This window comes from Melopsittacus undulatus, chromosome 2, assembly GCF_012275295.1.
Source record: "Melopsittacus undulatus isolate bMelUnd1 chromosome 2, bMelUnd1.mat.Z, whole genome shotgun sequence".
NCBI lineage: Eukaryota > Metazoa > Chordata > Aves > Psittaciformes > Psittaculidae > Melopsittacus > Melopsittacus undulatus.
In genome coordinates, this window is record NC_047528.1 from 64392208 (window position 1) to 64417387 (window position 25180).

The 25180-nt window shown below is 42.4% G+C and overlaps 1 protein-coding gene across 1 annotated transcript; it reads left to right on the plus strand.

The window, feature by feature from the left end:
* The first annotated feature begins 4692 nt into the window (after positions 1 to 4692).
* CREG2 (cellular repressor of E1A stimulated genes 2) lies at positions 4693 to 23220 on the plus strand. Its single transcript, XM_005151527.3, has 4 exons — positions 4693 to 5100; positions 7153 to 7322; positions 17888 to 18001; positions 19579 to 23220. The coding sequence occupies exons 1-4, from the start codon at positions 4693 to 4695 to the stop codon at positions 19724 to 19726; spliced, it is 840 nt and encodes a 279-aa protein (XP_005151584.2). The 3' UTR covers positions 19727 to 23220.
* The last annotated feature ends 1960 nt before the right edge of the window (positions 23221 to 25180 follow it).

The following is a 25180-nucleotide window of genomic DNA, read 5'->3' on the forward strand; positions in this document are numbered from 1 at the left end:
CTAGGACACAAGGCTAAATATAAAGACATATGGGAACACGGATCAAGGCTCTGTGCTTAACACAAGTGATGAATTAGACATTCATCTGTTTCCAGAAGTCTCTTCCATGCAGTAACAGCCCTTGTCTTAAATCTCAGAGAACGCTGTGTTTTCCAGAAAATGGTGCTGGACAAATGCTAATGGCACCAAGACTTATGAAGAAAATTATGTTCTTAAGGTGATGCTGCTAAAGCTGTTTTACTCTCAAGATGTATTCAGCTTCCATAAACTAGGACCAGGACTGGAAACAGACTGTTTTAAAAAATCTTTATTAGTTATACAGACCTGGCATGAACCCTTGTTTTTTTAATTATAAAATATGCCAAAAGTAGACCAACAACGAAAATGGGAAGGGAGAAAGAACGTACAAAGGGGACAAACCGAGAAAGATTTATATGTCTGATGGGCATGTTTGACAGCTCTTGCTCTTTTTCAGATGTAATGCAATGAACCATCCTGCCATAACCCCATAATGTTAAAAATCAAACTGAGCTGCGTGCAGGCTTAGAGCAAGGACTCAACCACTGGTGGTCAGAAACTAGGACATAAACTAGTAGAAATATTATTCTGTATCTGCTCCCCTTCCTGTGCTCTTTCACTGTGCTGGGCTTTTGTATGTCCCCACTGTGCCCATTGCAATACAGGTGTCAGCAGGCAAGGGTTTGTCTGCGTAAGCGATGTGCCTATAAATATGTCTATCAGTTTTGCATATTCCATGCATGATCTCAAGAGCAGAGCAAGGCTGATCAGAGTGAGGGATGAGGGGTGTCAGAGAGGAAGGATATAAAACATGAAATGAGGAGTATGAGGACTTGAGAGAAGGTATGGAGACAGTGAAGGACTGGGAAAGTGTAGAAAGAGCTTAGAGTTAAAAGATCCCGAAGGCTGATGGATGCTATCAGTCCACATGCAAGATGCTGATAATGGTAGGCTGAAAAGGAGATCTGCTGATGGTTCGAGTGCAGTTTGTGAGGGAGCTGAAAAATTGGAACCTGCAGCTCAAAAGGGTTTTAGGAGCTGTGACAGGGTGAGTGAGCACTTCTGCCTACTTGTGTCTTCAAAAGGGTGGTAGCTCCCACCTCAGCTGTTGCAGGCTTCTTCTTTTTGGGTGTCCATGCTAACTCCACAGGTTGCTAAAAAACACAGGGTGCTGAAAAACTCATCTTCGTCACCCACCACTTTGTATCAGCATCTCTGCAGAGCCTTTGAATAGATTTCCATTGCATGAGGGTTTGTGTTCTGCGACTTTTGATCACCAAAAATCATCATCATCATCCTCCCAAGCAACCATCTGTCTCTGCTCCTGACTAATCCCCCTTCGGCCACAGCCCATTCTGTGGGATATCTAAAGCCTCAGCAGCCTTAGTGGCACCCACCAATCACACTCCTGTTTCCTGGACCACATTTCTGCTGCCTGCCATCTCTGTCTCTGCATCACGGGTATAGTTCATAATTTTTCCTTTTAACTCCTTTACCTCATGCAGCCCCCGCAGCTCTCTGTGACCCAGTGCCTTTTGTCAGTTCCCATCCTCCACTCTGTCCACTGCCAACAACAGCAACCTCCATACCTTTTTATTCTTGTCCCACAAGGCATTTCTGTGCCTTCTCCACATCCTCTCAGGCTTAGGAAAAAAATCTGTTCATCGCACCTCCACCCTCATCTCATTGAAATTAGTGCTAAACACTCTGTTTTGCAGTGAAACCCTGGAAAAATGAGAGGGAGGACTGGTAACATAAATCAGAAAAGAATCTCCCAATCTTGCCCTGATATCAGCAGCATCAGTGTGTGTCTGTGGCTTAGCAGATCCCTTCATGATCTTTTAGTTGTCACCTTCATTCTTCCTCTTCCTTTCCCATCTGTTTTTGGTCCTCCATTCCTCCTTCATGCTGAATATAAATTACACTCCTCAGCAGAGAGACCATTTTATTCCCATTTGTACTGAACAGCACAGCACATTTCTGAATCATTTTTTTTAATATACATATAATTTGAAGCATGGAAATAATTGCTAATAATCTTGAAAACAGAATACATTCCTATTTAGTGACATCTCCTGAGGAAAACGTTAGTTTTACATGAAAAAAGGTAGAGGGTGGAGAGTGAGACAATACAAGATTTGAACACACTGGCTTAACAGGGAGCGTGGCAGATGAAATGTTATACAGCCAACAGTACATAGTATGAACTAAGAATTGCTGAAACCGGTGGCAGTAACGAAGATGCTCTGAGCAAGCCATAATCTATAAAAGTGCAGCTCAGAGAGCATTGGCCTGATCTTTATTCCTTATCACAGAGCTTGCAGTTGCTTTCTCTCAGCATGAATAGCATTTTTTCATCTAGAAAATCCCATTCTAGGCTTCCTCTCTTTGTTCACTTGTTACCAAATTAAAATCCTATTAAACTGCACACCTGCAGTGGGTTTATCTGCAGAGCACCACGCTGTAGCTTTTAATCCAATTCCACACCTTCATAACATACAATATACTGCAAATCAGGGAGCAGAGAGACCAAGGGTACACTCTTCATAGCTTTGTTGGCAGAGAACACTTTGATTTGTTAAAAAGGGAGAAAAAAATAAGGACGTAGTTAATTACTTAAAGGAATGATAAGTGTTCATATGAGTGATCTGTATAATCCAGATACAGAGAACAAGTGAAATTATTAATTAAAATTATCAAAAAATGAGAGCAGACTCTTGACCCTGCTTAAATTCAGTGGCGAAACTTCTGCTGATTTTAAGAAAGCACAGATTTTGGCATGAAAAGGCAGTCCCCATCAGGGGAATGATGAATGATGTATTGAAAAGTAGATCTGGTCTCCTATCAGACCTTTGCTGCCCTATGAGGAAACCCGATGTGTATCTCCTCTTCTTGGGTTAATTGACGTAAAATAAGGTTGGGTATCTGTAAAATACCTTGGGTTCAACAGCAAAGAACATAGAAGACTTTTTTTATTCGAGGAAGAGAGAAATAAATGATTTACAGTTCCTACAGTCAAAATATTTCCATTTTTCTTTTCTGATTTTCAGCTCATGCAGCTCATTTTGAAAGAGAGAACTACTAAAACTTACTATGTTGGATCTTCAAATCAGAAGGGAAGCACTTCTTACTCAATAAGAGACACAGACAATTCTTGACTTCAATGAACACCAAACTTTCAGAGAAAACCAACCTGACCTGAAAATTCTGTATGCTAGACCATTATTACTTTCTGATATAACTTTAAGAAAATACTGTTTTAACTCTCTAAAATTAAAGATATTTTTTTTCTGGAAATATTAAATGCAAAACTCTACCAGCAACACTGGTGTGGTTTTTCCAGATGTCATGCTATTTTGTTGTTTATTTGAATAAATCTTCAGAAGAAAAAGGTAAAATATTTGTGGTTTGCTTTTCATAGAATCACAGAATGGTTTGGGTTCGAAGGGACCTTAAAGCTCATTCAGTTCCAACCCCCCTGCCATGGGCAGGGACACCTTGCACTAGATCAGGTTGCTTCCAAACCCCATCGAGCCTGGACTTGAACACTGCCAGAGATGGGGCAACCACAGCTTCTCTGCGTAACCTGTGCCAGTGCCTTGCTACCATCAGAGTGAAGAATTTCTTCCTACTATCTAATCTCAATCTCCCCTCAGTCAGTTTAAAGCCATTCCCCCTTGTCCTGTCACTACACACCCTTGTAAAAAGTCCCTCTCCAGATTTCGTGTAGGCCCCATTTAGGGCCCCCTTTAGCTTTATGTATTTCTTGTGATTTTGTCATCAGCAAAGCTGAAGGCCTACCTGAAGTCATTCTGGTAGAAATTCTTCAGTGTTAGGGTGGTGAGGTACTGGAATGGGTTGCCCAGGGAGGTTGTGAATGCTCCATCCCTGGCAGTGCCCAAGGCCAGGCTGGACAGAGCCTTGTGTGGCATGCTTTAGTGTGAGGTTTCCCTGCCCATGGCAGGGGTTTGGAACTTGATGGTCTTAAGGTCATTTCCAACCCTAACTATTCTATGATTCTATGATTCTATTTATCTGGAAACTACAGCACAGATGAGTGGTGCAACAGCAGTTTACAAGGATGTATGTTACAGAATTTGAAGTTTGCACTGCCATTCTGAAGGGGTCTGCTGCAAGAACAGAAAAGGAGCAGGATGCAAAAGCGCCTTTAGTAAATAAGACCATTGACATAAACTCAACTACACACTCAAATCTTTGCCTAATTAAAGCCTTGCTGGGAAAACATATTTAATAGCAGTGCCCCGTACTTAGATGTCAAAACGAATCCCATGAGCACCAGAACTGACTGATGATGCCTGTCCTCTAGGACATAGAGTCTTGCTGTTGCTTGACCCTGGTGTCCAAATGAATCTTTCCCTGCAACATGGTCGTGCTCCCCTGTGGATTCTCCCTTTTACAATAACTGAAGGGATCCCACCACCTCTGTCCAGGCGGCTGGTTTCACCTGCCAGTTTCTGCAGTACAGGAAACTGTAGTGCGAGGTGCCCCTGCCCATGGCAGGAGGGCTGGAACGAGATGGTCTTGAGGTCCTTTCCAACCCAAACCACCCTATGACTCTGTGACTACCGCTACGGGAGCGGGCTGCTGCGGGCCAGCGGCCGCAGGAGGGTGCTGCGGGAGCGGCGCGGTGCGGTGCGGACGCTGCCGCAGAAGATGTCGGCGGGGCGGCGGTGTCGGTGGTGGTGCTGGTGGCTGCCGGCACTGCTGTGGGGCAGCGCGGGGGGGTACGTGGTGGTCAGCTCGGTGTCCTGGCCGCTGCCCGAGGGTGGGGAGGCGGCGGCGGACGAGCTGCACAGCTCCTCCACCGAGGAGGCGCTCCCCGCGCTGCTGGAGGAGGCGGGCGGCCTCTGGAAGCAGAGCTACCCGGCTTCGGCTTACCGTGAGGATGCGGCGCTGGGCTCCGGGCCGGCGGGCCGGCGGGCGGGGCAGGCCGCCGTTCCCTCCAGGATGTTCTCCTACCGCCGGGAGGGCGGCGGGGCGGCGGGCCGAGCCGGCACCGCCCGCTTCCTCACCCGCCACAACACCTGGGGCTTCGTGGCGACGCGGGCCGCGCACGCAAAGGTACGGTGCCCCCCGCTGCCCGAGTACTGGCCACCGAGCGCCTCGGTCTGCTGCGCCGAGTGCTGCGAGGAGATAGTAAAACTCTTTCTAGTAATGGGAATCGTGCTTGGAGGAGCACGGCGGGGGGACGGGGAAAGACAGAGCTTGAAGGCCAGAAACAGAGCTACAGCGTTGGGTTGGGAGAGGGTGTTTCATGCCTTGCAGCATCCTCCAGCCTACTCCTACCCCTACTTCTGCCCTTGAACCGGCTTCTGCTCCAACTGCTGCTCCTGTCATCCCAGAGCAGGATGGAAAACAGGGAACAAGGAGGAGGAGGAGAAGATCCTGCTGGGCTACCACAAAATCTGTCTGTCCCACAGCTGTCCAAGCTATACCAGCTTAAAGGATGATAATTCTGTCAGGAGAATGGAGCAAAATAGCTGGTCTGCACTGGAGAGTCAGAGTCATTGTTTTTTCCAGCTTTAAAATATTTCCCTTTTAAAAAGGAAAGCTTGGCTGATTTAGTGGAAGTTTACATTATTGTGAAATACAAAGTATCAGGTTAAAAAGCAATGCCATTAAATAAATATATACGTACACACAAGAGGCCTGTAATTCTACATCACATTGTCGGAAATCCTGTTAAATCATATGATCTTACCTCTTCTGGTTTATGCTCTAGCCAGCAACCCTCAGTGGGATTACAGCCATAATGTAGTCTGTAGTTAGCTGTCTCTAGTTACAACTCAGCAGTAATACCGAAAAATCTGATTCATAATAAAAATTGGGAATTGATGGGGGGTGTTGCTGCTCTGAATGCTGAGTTATGCTGCCTGTGATCACAATTCTTCATGAGAATGCACTGTGACATTAACCCTGGGTGACAGACTGAGGATTTCAGGCAATGGGAACCTGTCCTGCAATATTACTGACAGCTACCATATTTATTTTCATTTTAACTCGTAATAATAAACAGGTATTTTTAGCTTCTAAGTTATGTAGCTTCATTAAAGCTTGAGCCTTGAGGTCCCTTCCAACCTGGTATTCTGTGATTAAAGCATTCCTTCTTAGGTATGCTAACAAGGACCACTTATAAGCAATGTAATCATTAGAATTTTTAAGGCATATGAACATTAAAAGTCAGAAAGCATGCAATCCAGGTAATAACATCACCCAGGGTGTTCTTATTAACTATCCCTACTTAATTTGATTTCGCTACAAAGGATTTACCAGTTAAACTGAATTAATGTATTAACTGGTAATTTTACTATTTAATGTCTAATTGACCGTGAGGAAAGAAATATCTGAAGACATGAGAAAGTAGCAATTCATTAAGTATCTGTCATTGCTATTTATAAGGGGATGAAAAGCATAGTAGGTTAAATCATTATGGAGAATGCTAAAGTGTGTCACTACTGGGCAGAGACATTTTTGCAGGTGTTATATCCAGTGTGTGTATGCAGGCCAATGTATGGGAGAAAACTTGGAAAACCTGGCTCCTTGGTGTTTGCTCTGGTTTGATGGTCAAGACCCCCTCACAGCTGAGGTTCTTGCCCAGGCAGCTGAGCTGATGTCCAGCTTGGCTTCAGACACGACTCTGGCTAACATGCCTTCCTCTTGGCAAACTGACGGCAATCACATTGCAAATCAAGGCCAAAAGGGGAGGCAGAACTGGCATAAAAAGCACACTGAGTCAAGGCTAAATTAGGCTCTGTATGCTTTTGGGTTTCCGAAAAGGCATCAGCACTGTTTTAGAGTAAACATTTCTTGACATTGATGGCATTGATTTTAATGCACTCTAAACATTTTTAATTTGATAGTTCTTTTAAGCTCAGTGAAAGATAAAATATTCTCTATAGTGCCATGGACAGGAATGGAAGTAATAAATAGAGGAGAGATCTCTTTTCATAGAAGCGTGATAGATCTAATTTAGAAGGAGCTCTGTCTCATGATGACAGCAGAAAGTGCAAGCAATTGAGTGTTGCTGTCCTCTCTGCTAGAGCCTTTGAAGGACTCCCCAACATTGTAAACTATGTGCAAAGATATAACCAACAGCTTATTTGGATTTTGCAGATCCAAGGTATGCCCTATGGGAACTGTTTGCTTCTCAGCGATGGTCCTGTCAACAACAGCACTGGAATCCCTTTCTTCTACGTGACGCCAAAGGATAACACTGTGGCGGATCTCCTAAAGAATCCTGTGGCTTCTCTGACCCTGCCAGAAGTTGATGGAAATTTCTGCAGGTAACAGAGTTATCTATCTGCCTGGTACCACTTTCAGTGAGAACAGAGTCCTCACAACATAATGCTCAGTCCCCACCTTCAGTGTCCTGCTTTTATTTTGGGCTCTTACCACCAGTCACAGGCTCCTCCTAAGGTTTGTTTTGCCCCAGTAAAGCATGGTAAAGAAAAGCAGATATGTCATAGAATCATAGGATAGTTTGGATTGGGAGGCACCTTAATGATCATCTAATTTCAACCTCCCTGCAACAAGCAGGGATACCATCCACTAGACCAGGCTGCTCCAACCCCTGTCCAGCCTGACCTTGAACACTGCCAGGGATGAGGTAGTCACAACCTCTCTGGGTAACATGTTCCAGTGTCTCACCATCCTCACAGAGGTAGCAGTGAGTCGACTTCTCCCTAATCATATGTACAGTGAATAAATCCAAATCACTGAAGCTTTACATGTGTAAGATGTATGGATGTACACTCAAAGATGATTCAATTTTCCCCTCTGTTCTTGTCTCCTTGAAAAAGACGTATCTCTGCCATATGTTTGTGTTGTGGTTTGTACAGTTTCTTTACAGTCAAACGTGTGGCAAACTTGCCTGGGTCAGCCTTGTGCGAAGTGTTATTTCCAAAGGCCTCTTTATGTGAGGGGGTGCATGACACTGAAATTGTGTCAGACAGGACTCCCTTACCAAAGCAGATCTTAGCTGATATTCCAAGGAGAGAGAGAGAAGAACTAGAAATCAGAGGCTGCTTAAGAAAGGAATGGCATTGACGGTTTTTACCCCAAATTAAGGTTCTTTTTGAGGGAGGAGAAGTATATGTTAAGACCTGGATCACAGATTTCCCCAGCTGGGGGTTTCCTTGGGCATCATTCCGCCTCTCAAACCTGCTAGTTGAGAACAACACTGGAAAAAGCAGTGAATGGCAAATATAAAGCACATTGCTGTTACACTTGTCTGTATTTGTCTCCAGAATACACTGTTTTCCTGAAAGTTACATAGTGGTAAAATGAAAAGTTTCTTAGTCCTAAGCAGTACAGGTGATTTCAGGCTGACATCCCACTCCCAAGGAACAGGAACCATGGTTTCCCTTTGCAACATCAAACACCAAATATGAACCTTCTATGGTAACATTCATTAAGGTAATTCAGCTTTGAATGCTTAAGAAGGTCAACAGACTGGTGAAATTAACACTGGAATGGTTCTGCTTGTTCCTTCAAATTATTTCATCAAATATTTTGAATTAATCTTTTAATAAATAAATTTATCAGTTCGTTCATAACAGGCTAATGGAGCTTATTCCTGCTTGCTAAGCTTATTCATTCAATCAAATAGTGAGCTGAATATCTAGACCAAGTGCTTGAAAATGTATGTTAAATCCTATGTCCTAGCACCTACCCAGTGCCCTGTTTTTGGAGGCTCAAGACTCAAAGAGCAGCTTCCACTGATGTTAACTGCTGGTGTTAAGCACTTCTGAAAACTACACACCCATTTCAGCACTTAAGTGTGGCCTTTCATCTCTGACTTTAAACAGCCACTCTTGAAAGTCTTTGCCTTTTATGTTTCAGCAATGTCACTGCCCGATTTACCTGTTTGGGAAGTGCCAACTCACCAAAGAAAGAGAAATGCTGCATGATTTATAGAAATATGAAATTCATATGCATCACAACCCTTCAAGAATATTTATTCTCTGGCTTTCTATTGAGTAACTATTAACTTCCAAACCAAACCACTACTCTTTTGTTCCGTGCACCAGATATTTGGTGCTGTTTGTCTTGCAACCAGGGCAACCTGGATACTGCCACCCAACTTGCTAGTCCCTGACACAGCCTGAGACCATACTCTCTGGTGAGAAGAGCTCTCTGGGTATGGAGCTAAACCTAGATTTCCAAGACAGTTTAAGCCAAGCTAATTACCAGTTGTACATCCTTACTCTCCCTCCCTACCACCAGCCACATGGTGGTGCCCCCCTATTGGCTCTGGGCTTTGCCTGACCCTGAGCTGGAACTTACCTCTGAAGAAAATTAACCTGATGATGACAATAACGTTCTCTGCCAGTCCTTCTTCCTTTCTTCCCATGGCTGCTCCTGGCCACATAATCCCACCACCACCCCCCCCTTCAGCTGACCATATGGTGGGCCTATTTTAGCTCTGTAACCCAGTGGAAACCTCTTCCTATTTTATTTTTCCTGGATGAGATTTCTGCTAAGTTTGTAAATTGAATCAGCTCCCCAAGAGCCATAGGAGTGCAAAAGAGAGGGGAAAGGAGAAGGCAGAGGAAAATAGGGCATCGTTTTAGCATGTAACTGTACTCTAAATATTAAGCTTAATAAGAAAAGGAGTACACAGATTCAGAGTCCGATTGGTGCTCCTTGCATTATTTATTTTGTTCTTACATTCAGTTTGGTTTTCATTATTTCTGGAATTCTCATCTGGAACAGATGTTGGCTGGCATTAGGGCAAAGAACAAGCAATACAGAGAATGAAAAGCTGGGACATTTGTTGAACTGCAGTATGTGCTTTTGATGCTAGCTAGGAAAATGTGAGCAAGCTTTGGGGCTGTCTTAGAGCCAGGAAGCATGTGGCCATGGGGACTTTAACCTTTTTCTTTCCCTTCCCTCTCTAAACAGGGTCAGAAATGAATTCACCTTTTAAACTAGCAACATCTTAAACAGTTCTGTTACCCCACAGAGAAGGCTCCACAACACGTGTGTCCAGGCCTCACTGTCAGTGCTTGGGGTGACCTATCCCCAGCACTGCCTGCCACACTGGATCCATTGCTTGCACAATCAGCTTGCTGCCAGCACCCAAAGCCTCCCTTTGGGGGTGCACTCTACCTGCCAGAATAGCCAGGCTGTGCCATGCAAACAGCACATTGCATCCTCAGTGCAGAGCTTTGTGTGGTGGTGCAGGTTCTCTATAGCGGGTTTCTTCCTCTTTACTTACACTATGTGAGAGGTAGACCTTTTGTGCTGAGAGACCTCAGGTCCTGCTAGTACTAAAATAGTATCTGTGAGGTTTTATTGCAAAGGAAATTGCCATTTACAGATGGTTTTAATACCAGAAGCTCTCTTGGTCAAGAGCATTGTTAATTGTTTTGGCTTCAAAATAATTATACAAAATAGCTAAATGAATAATGTTCTTTGTGAGAAAGTTCGTGTCCTTGTATGCCAGCAATGTGTTTGTAGCTTGTTTTCATGTGGAATTTTATTAGAATTTCATTATTAACCTGAGTTAGAATTTCATTATTAACATGAGTAGCAAGTATTACAATAAATGTGGAAGCTGGTTGATGGCTGAAGTCACTGCTCCTGGGAGTATTTGGCACTTTCCTGAAAAATGCTTCTGACCTATTGCACGCAAAAGAAATCTCTGCCCTTTAGAAAGAAAACATAACTGACATTTCAGTAGTCTTCTTGTATCTAATGAGTTTCAAGTGACTTGTGTGTGTGTACATCAATTTGATATTAAATTTATTCAGTAGCATATTTCATTTGTTTTGTTTCAGAACAAATCATGCTCCAAACCTTGACAATAAATATTTTCACTTTCAAGGATGTGAGGAATAGAGAGTGGCCTTTTTGGTGCTCCAGGCTTAATATTTAATCAGCTGGAGAGAAAAACTGAAAAGCCTAAACCAATAAGAGAAATAACATTAAATAATGAAAGAGAGCTGTTATGCATCTGAATAGGCACTAATTGCAAGACATTATAACGTTGCAGCTACAGTCTGGATTCCTCATCTCTGACCCAGAGACTGCCATTTCTCAGAGGGAGAGGGCTGCACTTCTCTCAGAAGGCTCTCTGATGGCTGGGCTAGAGAAAGCATTTGTTAGCAGTGACACCGCACCCTATCTGAAGGCTGGTAAATGGATAATAGAGGCAAGAAAAATTAAATGGTTCAGGGCTATAAATAGACTAAGCTGGCATGTCTGTGCCATAGGCAAGCTGAAAAGATTAAGTCCCCTTCTTAGAGCTTTCAGAGGGAGCAAGCCCAAGCTCGAATAGAGCAGCTATTGTTCTAAGCGCATTTCTCAACACACAGGCTGCTCAGAGGATCCCTCTTTCCAGGGAGGCTCCTGGGCCTGCCTCATTACAGCTGCAGTCTGGAAAACAGGCAATTAGTTTTAAACGTGTGTCGCCTCCTTGACATCAGGTTCAGCACATTTGCAGGGACCAACTGCAGCTTTCTTGGAGACGGGCAGTTACACGGCTGCCGTGACCTGGTTTTCACACAAGGGAAAAAGAAAGAAAAGCAACGAGCTTGGGGTCAGTCCACCGTTTGTTTTCCTTTGCTATTAGTTTGGAGGATGGTATTTCAAATCCACACTGCAGACTGCGAGTGATTCTGCAGGACTTGAGTTCCTCTCCTGGTTTATGACCTGCATCATAAACCAGGGTGGCTCTGTCAGAGCCATTTTACGCTCCATGCTCATGTACTGCTTGAAGTAGCAGATTAGCACAACCAGGCAGATGTCTTCAGTGTATATAAGCTGGCTCCATAGGTTTCCTCTACTCTGCATTGAGAAGGCTGCCAGGAACTGCTGACCATCTCCAGTGCTTCTGGATACCACCAGGCCATGGGCAGAGGAGAGTAATTAGGTGGGTTAGGGTCCCTGCTGCATGGTGGATCAGCAGCATGCATAGAACTGCCCATTTCATTCCTGGGCAATCCTGGGAGATAATAAGCCTGCCATATGGGAGGCAGGCACACCCTTGGAGATGTCAGTTGTCCCTCCAACATACAGCTACCCCTGGGTTTGTAGAGTCACAGTCTGTTAATACAAGGATGTAACAAAGCAATTTGATACTGCACCTTTACACAAAGAGAAGTGATGCACACAGAAGATGAAGGTTGAATTCAGACATCCCTCAATTTTTGAGGTCCACCTCTTGGTTCTGTGGCACAGACACATTTCTAGTTCTGGTATTTATATTGTCCCTTTTTAGTCATGTACAAATAATTATGTCAGTACTGTTCCTCAAAAATCTATATTTAAAAAAAATCAGGAAGATACCAAATTAGAAAGTCAAATATGAAACCTACTATCATCACGACCCAATGCACACAATATAACTCTAAATTACTATTTTTTTTCCTGTATTCTCAAATAACCAACTTCCTAAAGTCCCTTTCTAGTGAAGTGGTATGTGTTTCTCTGACTCTGTTTACAAAAATAGTTGTTGCTCTGATTCCTTTTTTCTCCCCCATGAATTGTTTATGGTTAACTATATAAAAGTTTCCTGTCTGAAATGTAGAGTTCAGCCAAAGGAATGAGTTGTTATTGTCAATGAAGACAGACAAACAGACTGACTTCACTTAACAAATCCTAATTAAAACACTTTAGGAAGGATTATCTTCTAGAATGAAATTATTTAAAACATGAAAACAAGTATACTGGATACAGGCTCACTTAGATGCAGAATAGCCATTGTACCACTACTCTTCACCTCCCAAGTCTGAGTTTAGATTCAGAACAGAAGACTCTTTTTCCAAAAGCAAAAGCAAAGATGCCTTGTAACTGTTTTTGCTGGCTCTCAAACATGGCTGATAAAGAAATTCTTGACAAAATCAGAGCAGGGTAGGGCAAAACTGCCCAGCCATATCCAGCGGAAGACCAGCAACAGCTTTTGAGATTATGAAATTGCTTTCAGCAGAGATTTTGTTTGACGTTCATGCCACGCAGATTAGCAGTACAAATACATTCGTTCTGCTTCAGAGACTGTGGTAGTTAGTGGTGAGCAAATGAAATGTATGAGGAGGATAACTTACTTTTCAAAATTAATCACATTTATGAATCAAAATTATAAGCACTTTACAATAAATCTCTGAGGACACAGCATTTCATCCTTCCCTTTCTGTAGATTTTAGGGGACAAGAAATCCTATGATGTGTTCTGTGTACTAGAAAATAAGTCTTAAGTCTTCAGTTTGGGGCTAGGCGAAGAGAAGCCCTCTGAGCAGTGACAGGGATCTTACCTTGCATCTGTGGGAGGTGACTGGGACGAGTTGTTCCAGCAGCCAGTCCCCACCTCCCTAATTGCATGGTTTTGCATGGCAGCTGCTGCTGCTGCTATAGGAGAGGTTAGGATGTGTGGAGACAGTCATTGTCCTTATGCCACACATGAGCTGAATGTTCTAAAGTAGGAAAAAATGTAGGAAGACTCTTTTCTTGGCCTTTCTTCTCAGTGCTCCGTCTCTCCTTTTCTGCATTAGAAGAAAGCTCTTTTCCAACTTCTTTTCTATTTTGCCCATGAAGTAGAGGGGTAAAAGCAATGCTCTCTTACCCAGCAGGAAGAACTGTATTCAGAGGAGATGGGAAGGATTAATGGATCCTGACAGGGAAGATGGAAGGTCCTGCTGTTTCTTCAGATGGGTGGAAGAGGATGGTACCTCCTCTGTGGGAAAAGGAGGCTGGGAATCATAGAATCATGGAATGAGGGATAGGGCATCCACAACTTCTGTGGGCAACCTGTTCCAGTGTCTCACTGCCCTCACAGTAAAGAATTACTTGCTAATATCTAATCTAAATCTACCCTCTGTCAGTTTAAAGCCATTCCCCCTTGTCCTATCACAACATGCTCCTGTAGAAAGCCCCTTTCCAGATTTCTTGTAGGCCCCCTTTAGGTACTGGAAGCTGCTCTAAGGTCTCCCAGAGCCTTCTTTTCTCCAGGCTAAACAACCCCAGCTCTCTCAGCCTGTTTTCACAGGAGAGGTGCTCCAGGCCTCTGAACTTTGTGGCCCTCCTCTGGATTCGCTCCAACAGGTCCTCATCCTTATTGTTGTGGGGCTCCAGAGCTGAATGCAGTACTGCAGGTGGGATCTTACAAGAGCAGAATAGAGGGGAAGAATCACCTCACTTGACCTGCTGGTCACACTCCTTTTGATGCAGCCCAGTAAGAAGAAAAAGAGACTCCTCTCCATAGAACCGTGCTTCCTTCCCCAATACCTCGAGCATTACTGAACCCTCCTGCCTTCCTCCTACTGGTTCTGTCTTGGGGACAACCTGGCTTTCCTTCCTCAATGCCTCTCAAAATCCTATTTTGTCTTTACTGCTCATCTGTGCCTGATCTGTTTCACCTCACTAATGGGCTGCGGAGGCTGAAAACGAACCTAACACTCAGGGATACTTTTGGTCAGAAACCAGGAGACAGAGGGTTGTCAGTCAAAGAAGAGATCTCAGCTGTGAAATGGAATCCTAACAAAGTCCCAACATAATCACCTTCTGTGCCAATATAATCCCATCAGCCTTCACAGACTATAGGTTCATCAGATCTGGACTTTGCTAATTGTCGTATAGGAACCTTCTAATTAAAATCCAGGAGATGGCTGGTGTAGTAAACAATTTAATGAGTAGGTGGCACTCTACTCTGAACCACTCTTGAACCATGACCCAGAAAGTGCGGAAGTGGCACGCGGTAAAACAAGTGGGATGTGTTGATCAGCAGTGAGCTCTGCAGCATCACATCTCTGTTGGGAAACATATTTCACTTGGACAAAGATTTCTCCTCAAGTTCAGTAAAGCTGCCACCTTTGTAAGTGAATGTAGCTCATGATCTCATCTCATGTGCTTGGAAGGGACAACTGCCTGTACTGCATCAAACTCTGCCTATCTAGTTTGCTCACTGTAATCAGGGGAACAGAGACAATATATTCTTCTGTTTTCACAAATCAGATGAATGTGATTTAGATGATCCCTCTTAATGCACTGTGTTCTTATGGAATGTATAAGCTGAATCTTCTTCCATTTTAGTTTTTCTTCCCCCAATTTCTGCAACAAGGTGTATGTATTTTAAACAAGCATTAAAAAATGTATTTCCTATGACTTGGTGTCCTCTCAGAGTTCCCTGCTTTCCCTTCTTCTTGGTTTATACTTTATCATAGCCCCATGTTTCCTAGAGAGAGAGAGTGTCAGTGGCATGCTGTCTGTCCCTCAGCTCTTATCCCCAGTCAGCAGCACACAGATGTTACATAAAGTCACTCCTCCACACCTACTTGTTCTCATGCCAGCAAAGATAAAAGGAACCCAAGGACTGAGAGCTGAGTATGTGTTTGTTTATACAGAAGGCACGAAGTGACTAGTGAATGCATGGTTAGGCCTCTACATGATAGGAGGGAGGAATATTTTAGTAAATATACCTATTTATCCCTAGTATCCCTTTATTATCATTAGTAAAACCATTAAATGTATCCCTGGCTGTATCCATTTACTCCTAGGAAGCAAAGCCTGCATTTACATTAGTTGCAGTGGCAATACAACTGAGAATTTCAGAACTGTTCACAATGGAGTCAGAACTGATAGCTGTAAGTTTAGGGATTTTTGATGGTTTAAAATGTATAAAAGTAATCACACGTTATTAGGGAAGTACTATGCCAAAACCGATGCAGAAACAGATTTACTTCAGAATATGAAGGGCTCCTTTGATAAAAAAAATACTGACGCTAATGGAAGATTAGAAAACAACGTTCCTATTCTGAAACAGAAAACCTGTGTTAAGAGGCAGCACTAAAAGCAAAGCCAACAAAGTAATAATGCAGTATACTGAACTCAGATGTATCATTCTCCTGTTCAACTCTTCCAAAACTTCATCTAACAAGATTTCAACAAATAATCTGTTTGCCTCATGTCCCAGAAGAACAAACTGACCCTCCAGAATATTATTCCAATGTGCAAAATTCAGCATAAATAACTTTTACCGGGAAGATAGTATTGTGTGTGTCATTCTGTGTAACACTCTGACTCACGAGAACATACAGAAAACTGCAAACAGAAGAAGGAGACAGGGTGAAAAACAGAAATAAAACCATTCCGGATATGGATGTACACTGTGTGGTTTTTGCTGTCGGCCAAATATGTGAAGAGTGGTTTTTCCTGTAAATTGGAGAAGTCACATCTGACACTAGTCCTATCAGGCGAAACAGTCTCAGCAAAGGCAGGCAGGATTCACTGCTTAATGACAACAGGAGCTATACCCAAGACAGGCATTTGCAAATACTCCTGCTTTTCCCTGCTATTCAGTTGTTTTACATTACTGTTAGGCTGCAGATGAAATGGTGTATGAATAAACCAAACCCAGTGCCAGAGTAGGGAATGCAGATTTTCTGGTACTCAGAGCACCATTCATTTACTACTTCATTTTAAAAAAAATAAAAGATGTACTACAGAAAATTGCACCCTTATTAATTGATGTGAACAGAAAGTTTGAGCTTGATGTTTGGCAGCTGCCCTTGCTCTCATGCAGAAAGTGTGGTAGAGGAAAAAAGAGTAGGAGTGGAGTTTGTCCAGAGAGCTGAACACCCTCTTCAGACAACTGCTGTTCCAGACTGAACAGGATGCTGAAAAATCATCCCAGAGATGATGTGACTGCAAATGGCTCTTTGGAGTTCAGGCTACAGATGGTGCCAAGTGCTTACTGGGCATAGCTGAGTATCAATCAGCCCGCTATACTTCCTTGCATACCTCTGTTCATAGCCCTGTCCATAAAAGCAGGTTCTTTATCCAGTGAGCTACACTCTTTCATAACCATCTGTGGGGAATCTGCAGGTGTTAAATTGCTGCAGGATGATGTCCATATGTTTCCTGCAATAGACATATACTGAGAATTATGTCCCTCCCCCCACAAAACAAAAAAAGCCACTGCAGATTGCATGCTGTTAAGGCTAAAGGGCTCAAGCCAAGATCTTTAAGTAAACTTGCACACAGATAAGATGTAATTTACTGTGATTTGCTGCTTCCGATTAAAATGCAGAGAAGAAAAAATGCAGTCTTCGTTTCCTAATGTAGATTTTTGGGCTTATGTTCTTACGTGAGGAGACAGTCCTGTGAGATGCTGAACAGGCTCAAAATGCTAGCAATGGGACTTGGGGCTGTCACCAAGATCAGGCCTTTGCAGTCATTTCATAAAGCTTTTTTTTGTGACTGGTCAATTTACTTCTGATTTATATCCTTGTATTGTATATGTTAGAGTCAGCAATTGCCTGACAGCTACTAATGGGAATTATTTATTATTACTGTATAGAAAGCCAAAAATCAACAAGTACCTTCCCTGTCTCGGTCTGAAGGATGAAGGCAGTTGGAGATTTTTTTTTAATAGATCTTACTTGTCTCTTTGGTGTAAAGCAATTGAAAAATGGGTAAAAATGAGCAAGGATTGAGTTTATAGGATAGGCACAAGGAAAAGGCCGTATCTTTCTATGCATAAATACAAGTATGAACACTTATTTTGTATGCATAGGCACAGACTAACCATCTCACTAGTTCTTTTTAGAATCCTGAATTCAGGTTTGTATGGATGTCTGGGAAAACTGCCATTTTCACATTTTTTGCTATCTAGTATATATTAATTCAGGTTTTGTGAATACTAATTAAGATTAAGCAAATATCTACAGCAGAGAGCTGTTTCAGGTGAGTATTCCTTAAAGACCCTCCTCAAATGTTACAGCTGGGTATAGAAAAGACCTGCAAGGCTTGACAAAATATTCCTTTTTTGTATGGGAGCAGGAGTTTGTGTTTCTCAAAAAAACCTTAACAAAGAAACCAAGCTATTACACATGAGCATTTTTCTCTGTTTACAGAAAAAATTTAATTGATCCAGAGGATCCAAGGTGTATCAGGCTGACTCTCATGGGACAGATGGTCACGGTGCCTCCTGAGGAAGTGGAGTTTGCCAAGCAAGCAATGTTTTCCAGGTCTGTATGTAACAGGCATATAGTAGAGTGCATCCTGCAGATTTGAGACAAATATATGGATGTGGCTGTTTGGTCTAGAAAATCTGAGCAGTAGTAAGCCAAATCTTTACTTTGGACCACAAAGCATGTTGGCTTCTGTGTGGCTTGGAATGACAGGCAGAGCCGTGCGGCTTCCTTTTAACTCTAGAGGTAATGAAATATGAACATGCAATTAATCGGTGTTGGACTCCAGTAAGGCACGTGGTTTATGATCTGGGGATTATAAAAATCACGTGGCTCCAAGGAGAGATTCCATAAATCCAGGGTTTATTTGTTACCTTTAGTGATTCTTCCCCACCTTACGACAGGTAGTGCTCATCAGCTACAGCCCCCCTACTCAGAGACAGAGCAGAGCTCTGTTGCCTCTGGGCTTACACCTATTGTAGGGTGGAGCTCACAGGTTTTATTACCTCTCCTGAGGTACCATGATAACTGCTACCAAAGCCATAGCACTTCTTTGAACAGATGTAAGCGCAGCCCAGACACATACACACACACCCAGGGTGTGCCCCTGTGCTCTCCAGTGGGTCTTCAGAGTAACAGGCCTGAAAAGCCAGAACCTTACCTTACACACACCTCCCACACTGATTGCCAGGGATGGTCCTCCAGGCACACCCTGCCTGGTCAATCAAATACTGCCAGGAAACTGGGATGAGCAAAAGCCAGAATGACACAGAGAAGGCTACCAGGGCTTACGCCATCCAACACTGGCAGCAGCTGGAGCAACTTCCCAATGTCACCGTTGTATGTGCTCAAAGGGACAACTCAGAAAACAGTGTGAAAGCCCAGCTAACCCAAGAGGTTGCCAAACCAACTATCTTCTCTGCAGAGGCAGAGGGGCACTGGGCCAACCCTGCCTGGACTGGCACCGCTTTTGCCTGTGCTTCCATGAACACTGCAACTTGAGCTGGTTTATCTGCCGTATGCACTGCTGCTGAGCATCACACAGCATCCTCTGCAGATGCACTTGCTGGGACTTGGGGACCAGATGCCTGCACCCAGTATTGATGGTGGGGAGGGTCTCTTTGAGCTAGCTACAAGGGCAAGCCCAAGAAATAAGACACAGTTAAAGGGTGAGAAGGTTCTAGCAGGCAACAGATCAAGGAGGCTGTGCTCTGTGCTAACCAGTTTTATTAGCTCTCCTGACATACCACAACTGCTACCAAAGATGCTGTGTTTTCAGAACACTGTTTCCTTTGAACAGATACAAACACAACCTTGACACATATTCACAGAATCTCCTCTAACTGTTTTTCACTTACTTAAGAGACCAAACAACTCCCTTTAGAGATGTGGTTCTGCAACAGGGGAAGGTGGTGTCTGCTGGCTGCCTTCATTGTAGTTGTCACCAGATCAGGGTGGGGAAGAGTGTAAAACTTACTGCAAGGGAGGGCAGAAAAGGATGAATGGTGGTGGTTCTCAGATCTCAGGTTTCACTGGCTGAGCACAGTAGGTTGAAGAAAAAAGCAGACTATGCTTGTGCCTTGGCACATCTCTCAAGGCTTTTGTTTTTTTTTTCCTTTTCTTTGTCCTTCCAGGCACCCTGTGGTAAGAAAGTGGCCTCGTAGCTATGAATGGTTCTTCATGAAAATGAACATTGAGCACATCTGGCTTCAAAGCTGGTATGGAGAGATTTCTGCCATTGCAGTAGAAGAGTATTTAAAAGCATCTCCAAGTAAAGGATGATTGAATGGGCTTTGAGACAGAGCTCTCCTGAGTTTCCCTTCCAAGCACATTTAAAGTCTTGCTGGACGGTTACTTCACAGTGACTTTTTTTTTCTTTCCCCAGAAATCTTCAAAATAGCCCTGTCTTACACAGCACAGAGTGAAAAATAAACCAACACAGACCTTCAAATTATAAAGGAGAAATGGATACTAGCCCTACCCTGCAATGTACAAACTTGTCATTTCAAACAGGCAATGCCTCATCCTAAACGCTGCTTAAAAATGCTTTGTATCTGTTTGTTTTGACTCCTATTGCTGTGCACCCACAGGGAAACTACAGTATGTGCTAAATATAATGTTCTGATTTAAGAAAAAGCAAACTGCCTACTCAGAACTCTCTATGCATTGTGGAGGTATTAACTGCTGATTGATCTCCCATTATTTGTAAGTACTCTTCAGAGAAACGTAATAGCTGAAAATTTAGATATTTAAGCTAAAACTTTGCTGAAGCTGTCCTCATTTCCTAACTTGTATTTTCTACATATGCTTTTCCCTAACCAGATAATTTGATACTTCACTTGGAAATTGAGTAGAAATTCTTTTAGTAGAAAAAATGCAAGCAGCTCAAACAACGTGGCTCTAATATAACTTGTCTCTCACAGACACAAAGCTGGTTGAACGCATTAAGGGCCAAAACCAAATCAGCCCCACAAGGATTATCCTATTACAAGTATAAACATTCTCATAAGAAGAATTTAAGTAAATGTTCTCATCTAGCCTGTGCCTGCTATGAGACAGGAAAAGTATTTTTAATGCCCTGTAGTCCTGATTTTTTTTTTCATCCTTCTTCCAGCCACCACTTTATTTTTAACCTATTTGTGCAACTGATTTTTGCAAACCGTCACTAACTCATCTGGGGTGGAGCCAGTCCCATAACACTGTTTCCTCACCAAGTTTTAAAGGGCTTGTTCCTGAATTTATTTTTTAAAGATGCCTAAAGATAGGTATATATCTCAGGCCATTAAAAGCTAATTTTCCTCGTGTGGAAAGTGCAAACCTTGTTGCAAATACATTATGAATAGGCGCCTCATGTGATAGTACCAAAAGAGTTTAAAGGTGTTTTATTCATCTTCATCCCTTTCTCTAGATGTGCTGGTAAACTGCAGTTCCTAAGTGTATCACAGTAAGAAAGCTCCCATGGCCAACGAGCCAAGTCACTACTCTGTTTGAAAATTATATGACTGTTCTCCCTGTTATATTAAGAAAGAGACAGATTGAGATGGGGTTTCTGTGACTGTGGGGAAGGAAGGTTCTCCAGCATCCCTGGAAGAGCATCTGAGCTTTGTACACCAGCCCACACCATGGCGGGTCTGAGGAAGAGCCTGAGTCCCTGGGCAAGGGACCCAAGCTTGTACAGGTTAATCCCTGGGTAAAGCTCAGAGGCAGCTGCATGAGCTATGACCAGCTGGAAACTAATTAAGTGTAGCTGATCTTATTTTTTTCAGGCATGGAAAAAGGGAGTCATTCCCAGAGCACAGCTAGGCACTATGCTGGTTTAACTTACCAGGGGCCACTTAGCCCTTGGATGGGCTCAAGGCTCTGGGCACCATGACCATTCCTGATATTCTGTAAGAAATGAAGACAAATGTTGGGAGGTTTAGATGTTGGGGGGGGTGGGTGTGTGTTAAACAAATGTTTAGACACTTGTTAAGCCCTTTTTTTTTCTTGTCTCACTACCAGAGACTCTGGTAGCAGTGCAGATATTTGCGGAGGTATATGCAAAAGGAGGAAATATCCTGCCTGCTTCTATTTCCCTTTTTTTTCCCTTCTTGACAGATAAACAGCATTTTCCCATTTGAGTTTGCCCCAAATCTTTCACTGTAGAGTACTGAAGCAAAACAGCCCATCCTGTACAATTTATAGAATACCATCAAGTGAAATCCTCCTTGATTCACATAATTTTCCCATGGAGATCTTTGTCAACTATGGATCTGATACTTTGCCCATTAGGATTAATGGGACTTTTAAGTTCGACATCAACAGGCAGAGTACTAGACCCTGTAAGGGAATCTCCAGAGTCCAGCGTTTCAGTGCTGTTTCATTATCCCAGTTCACTACTGTTCCTAGAGAAACCTGACCTGCCTATTCTGTCCCCTGCCCCTAAACACACACAGACACACACAGATTAAACAAATCCAGTCTACAAGCTTAATGTTTAAACAAACTGAAGAAGAGAGGAAGAATTTTATAAATGCTGTTGTTACTATACTCTCAATTTCACTTATATCCTTAGACAGCCTGGTAACAGTGACATGGTCCTATGTTCTGTCCATTAACTTATTAATGCTCTTGCCTTAAAGCAGTAAGGGATTGTATCAACAACGTTCAGTAGAGCTTTAACTGTTTAAGCAGTTTTGAATTTACAATACCCTACATGCTGTGGGCTGTCTCCCTGCACACCTCGATTACTTAAAGTAACTCCTGTATTGTAAATTGACACATTTATCAAGAAGCTTTTCTATATGGACCTCCCATGAGGCTCTTGACAGAACCCCAAAACATAAAATGGTGATAGCATATAAAGTGACAATAGGGGCTTCAAGAATAAATACTTATATCACCTATTCTCATTTCATGCTTCCTTCTCCCAAAGAATAGCTACCATAAAAGTCCTCGAAAGTCTGTAGAAATTAATAAAAAATACGACCTGTAGGTTTTGAATGGCATTTTCTAGACTAAAAAAGGGAGGAGACGGCAGTTTGTCTTCACTGGGCTTTCCATTAGTAATTATATACTAGTTCCATTTTTTTCTTTAAAGTGACAGATGTCTCAAGTGATATTAATCATCATATGGTAAGTGATCTTTGTTAAAGCTTTTAACCCAAAGAATGTTACTGAGATATCGTAATAAAATAGTAGTCCTTTGAGACTGTAAAGGGTCTGATCTTGCTTCAGTTCAAGTCAATAGCAAAAATCCTATTTATTTTCTGTTCTTTAATAATTGGAAAAATAAGCATTTTAATAAAAGGTCTTGATAAGCCCTTATGAATTTATTAAACATTTCAACTACCTGATGTGTAATTTATTTCCGTGTGTTCTGCATTTTAGTTATTTCTGTAGCTTCCCCAAAAAAGTCTGTTGTGCAATATGTATTATTTAAAACATTAACTGTGGTTTTGCAATATTGAAGAGATGTATTTAGTCATGTCTGTATACTTGCTGAAAAAAGGAAGACTAAGTTGTAAACTTGGAGTTTCACTTTTTTGCTAATTTGTGCAAAGGCATTGCATGAACACGATTTAAGCACAGACAGTTTGAACCTCTGTTCTTATTTAACCAAAGAATGTTCCATTTCTGATGAAATTTTCAGCACACCCATGAATGAAATATGACACGTCTCATTTTTGGATGTTTACTGCAATTTGCAATGTATTTTGACCTCTAAAGATACTGAATGTTGTTAACAAAATGCCTATTGAGAAGAAATGCAAATAAAATACATTTCAAAGTGGAAACTACAGCTGGAATATTCTTCAGTCTGCAATACAGCATTAGCCAGAGTAAATGACCTTTTGCTGACAGCGATTATAATTTCTATCTGATCTGAACATCTGTCTTGGTATAGCCTCACTTTTATCTGAGGAGAACAGTCTAGCCAAGAGCCTTTATCTTTCTTTCGTCTTCTCATTACTGTCAGTTTTGCTTTCTGCTTTCACCGTGGCAATTAAATGTCACTCTTAACAGCATTTGCTCTTCTTTTCTGCAGGTGGGGACTGAGCATTCATCTCTCAGGTGTTCATTAATGGTGTTTTGGAAGTTTCTTCGGTGCTATTTTTTGCCTTACTCTTACAAATTCATGTTACAGCTTGTTCTCTGCTGTCTGCTCTCCCGTGGCACGTTTCCTTAAGCTGAAAATTTACCTTTTCATCTTGCTTTCCCACACCACCTCCTTTCAACAGAATTCAGGCTCTCCCACTAAAATTCCCACTTCATATCTGATAAAGGTTATAGGAAACAGCCTGTGTTTCCTATTTACACCTTACAGTCTTTGTCTTGCCACTGGCTGGACTGCATTCACTGTGAGGACCATGACAGTGTTTCCTAACCTGTATCAACCACAGCCACCATCAGTTTCCTATATCTAGTGACCCTATATTCTTAAAAGAGTATTTCCTGCAGCTGTGTTTTTCCTTTGTGCTGACCCTTTTTACTTTTACCCCGTTTCCAGAGTAATATCTATTCTGATTACACTGAGCATCTTCCACTTTACCAAAAAATTCTCATTTGAACAACATTTTTGGACTCACTAAAGTAGTGTCACTTTTTTCTTATCTGCTTTTTGCCAAATGCTGAATTCATGCTCCTTCTGAATTGTCACTTGTGTCCTTCAACAAAGTTCACCTTTACCTGCATCCACTTCACCACTACTCCACACACACTCTCCCATCTAACACTCTTCTGCTCCTCTGTTGCCTTATTCTCTTTTTCCTGATTTTTTCTTCATTAGCTCTAGTTTTATTGTATTCTTCCCTCAACTTCCAATTCCTTCTCTGCAGCCCCTTCCACATCACTTTGCTCAGTCTTGGTGGTCTTCTTGATTTTGCTACTTTAATTTTGTTCTCACAATGCTCAGCATCTTTGGAGAGAGTCCTAATATTGCTAAGTGTTTTGGAAGAATACTGAAGAGTTACTTTAAAGAGTACTTCAGGTCTAAATTATTTTCTTGTTTACTTGTTTAAACACCAACTCTGGAACAGAAATCATAGAATCACAGAATGTTTGGGTTGTAAGGGACCTTAAAGATCATCTAATGCCAGCCCCCCTGCTATCAGCAGGGACACCTTCCACTAGACCAGGTTGCTCAAAGCCCTGTCCAGCCTGGCCTTGAACACTGCCAGGGATGGGGCAGTTACAACTTCTTAGAGCAATGTGTTTGTACCAAATGAGAACATTTGCCTTGGTGCCGATGCATAATAGGGCAGTTCACTGAGCTCACAGCTTTTGTCTGATGACACCTTCTTGTACAAACTATTCCAGGCTCTACTAGATTCCACCTGCATCAGCAGGCACAATATATAATCATCATTAGAAATGTCGTTACCTATGTTTGACAACATTGTTTAGTGACATAGGCAGCAATGTATTATCACATCACTGTTGACTTCTGAAGGAAGGTATGTAAATGTATGAGACCATTAAAGTAAGACTGGTAGCTGGTAAAAACAAGAGATCCATTTTGGAAGTTGCAAGAAGGTAGAGATGTCTTGCATGAAAACACAGGTAAGACTTTAAATGCATTGAAGAAGAGGTATATATCAGATCTTCAAAGAAAAACAAATCCATAAAACATGGATCATGATTATTAAGTTCCTTCACCTCTTATTTCAATCCACTTTTTTTTCCTGCTTTTTACACGGTACTGAGTCCCTTACCATTCTTCATCCTTCTGAAGTGAGCTCCCCTCAGCCCAACAGC

What these genes read in the sequence shown, in the direction of transcription:
- CREG2 (XM_005151527.3), top strand. Translation starts at nt 4,693, where the DNA reads ATGTCGGCGGGGCGGCGGTGTCGGTGGTGGTGCTGGTGGCTGCCGGCA. An exon ending in CGCGGGCCGCGCACGCAAAG is followed by an intron (nt 5,101 to 7,152) that starts GTACGGTGCCCC and finishes TGGATTTTGCAG; the next exon opens with ATCCAAGGTATGCCCTATGG. An exon ending in GTTGATGGAAATTTCTGCAG is followed by an intron (nt 7,323 to 17,887) that starts GTAACAGAGTTA and finishes CTCTGTTTACAG; the next exon opens with AAAAAATTTAATTGATCCAG.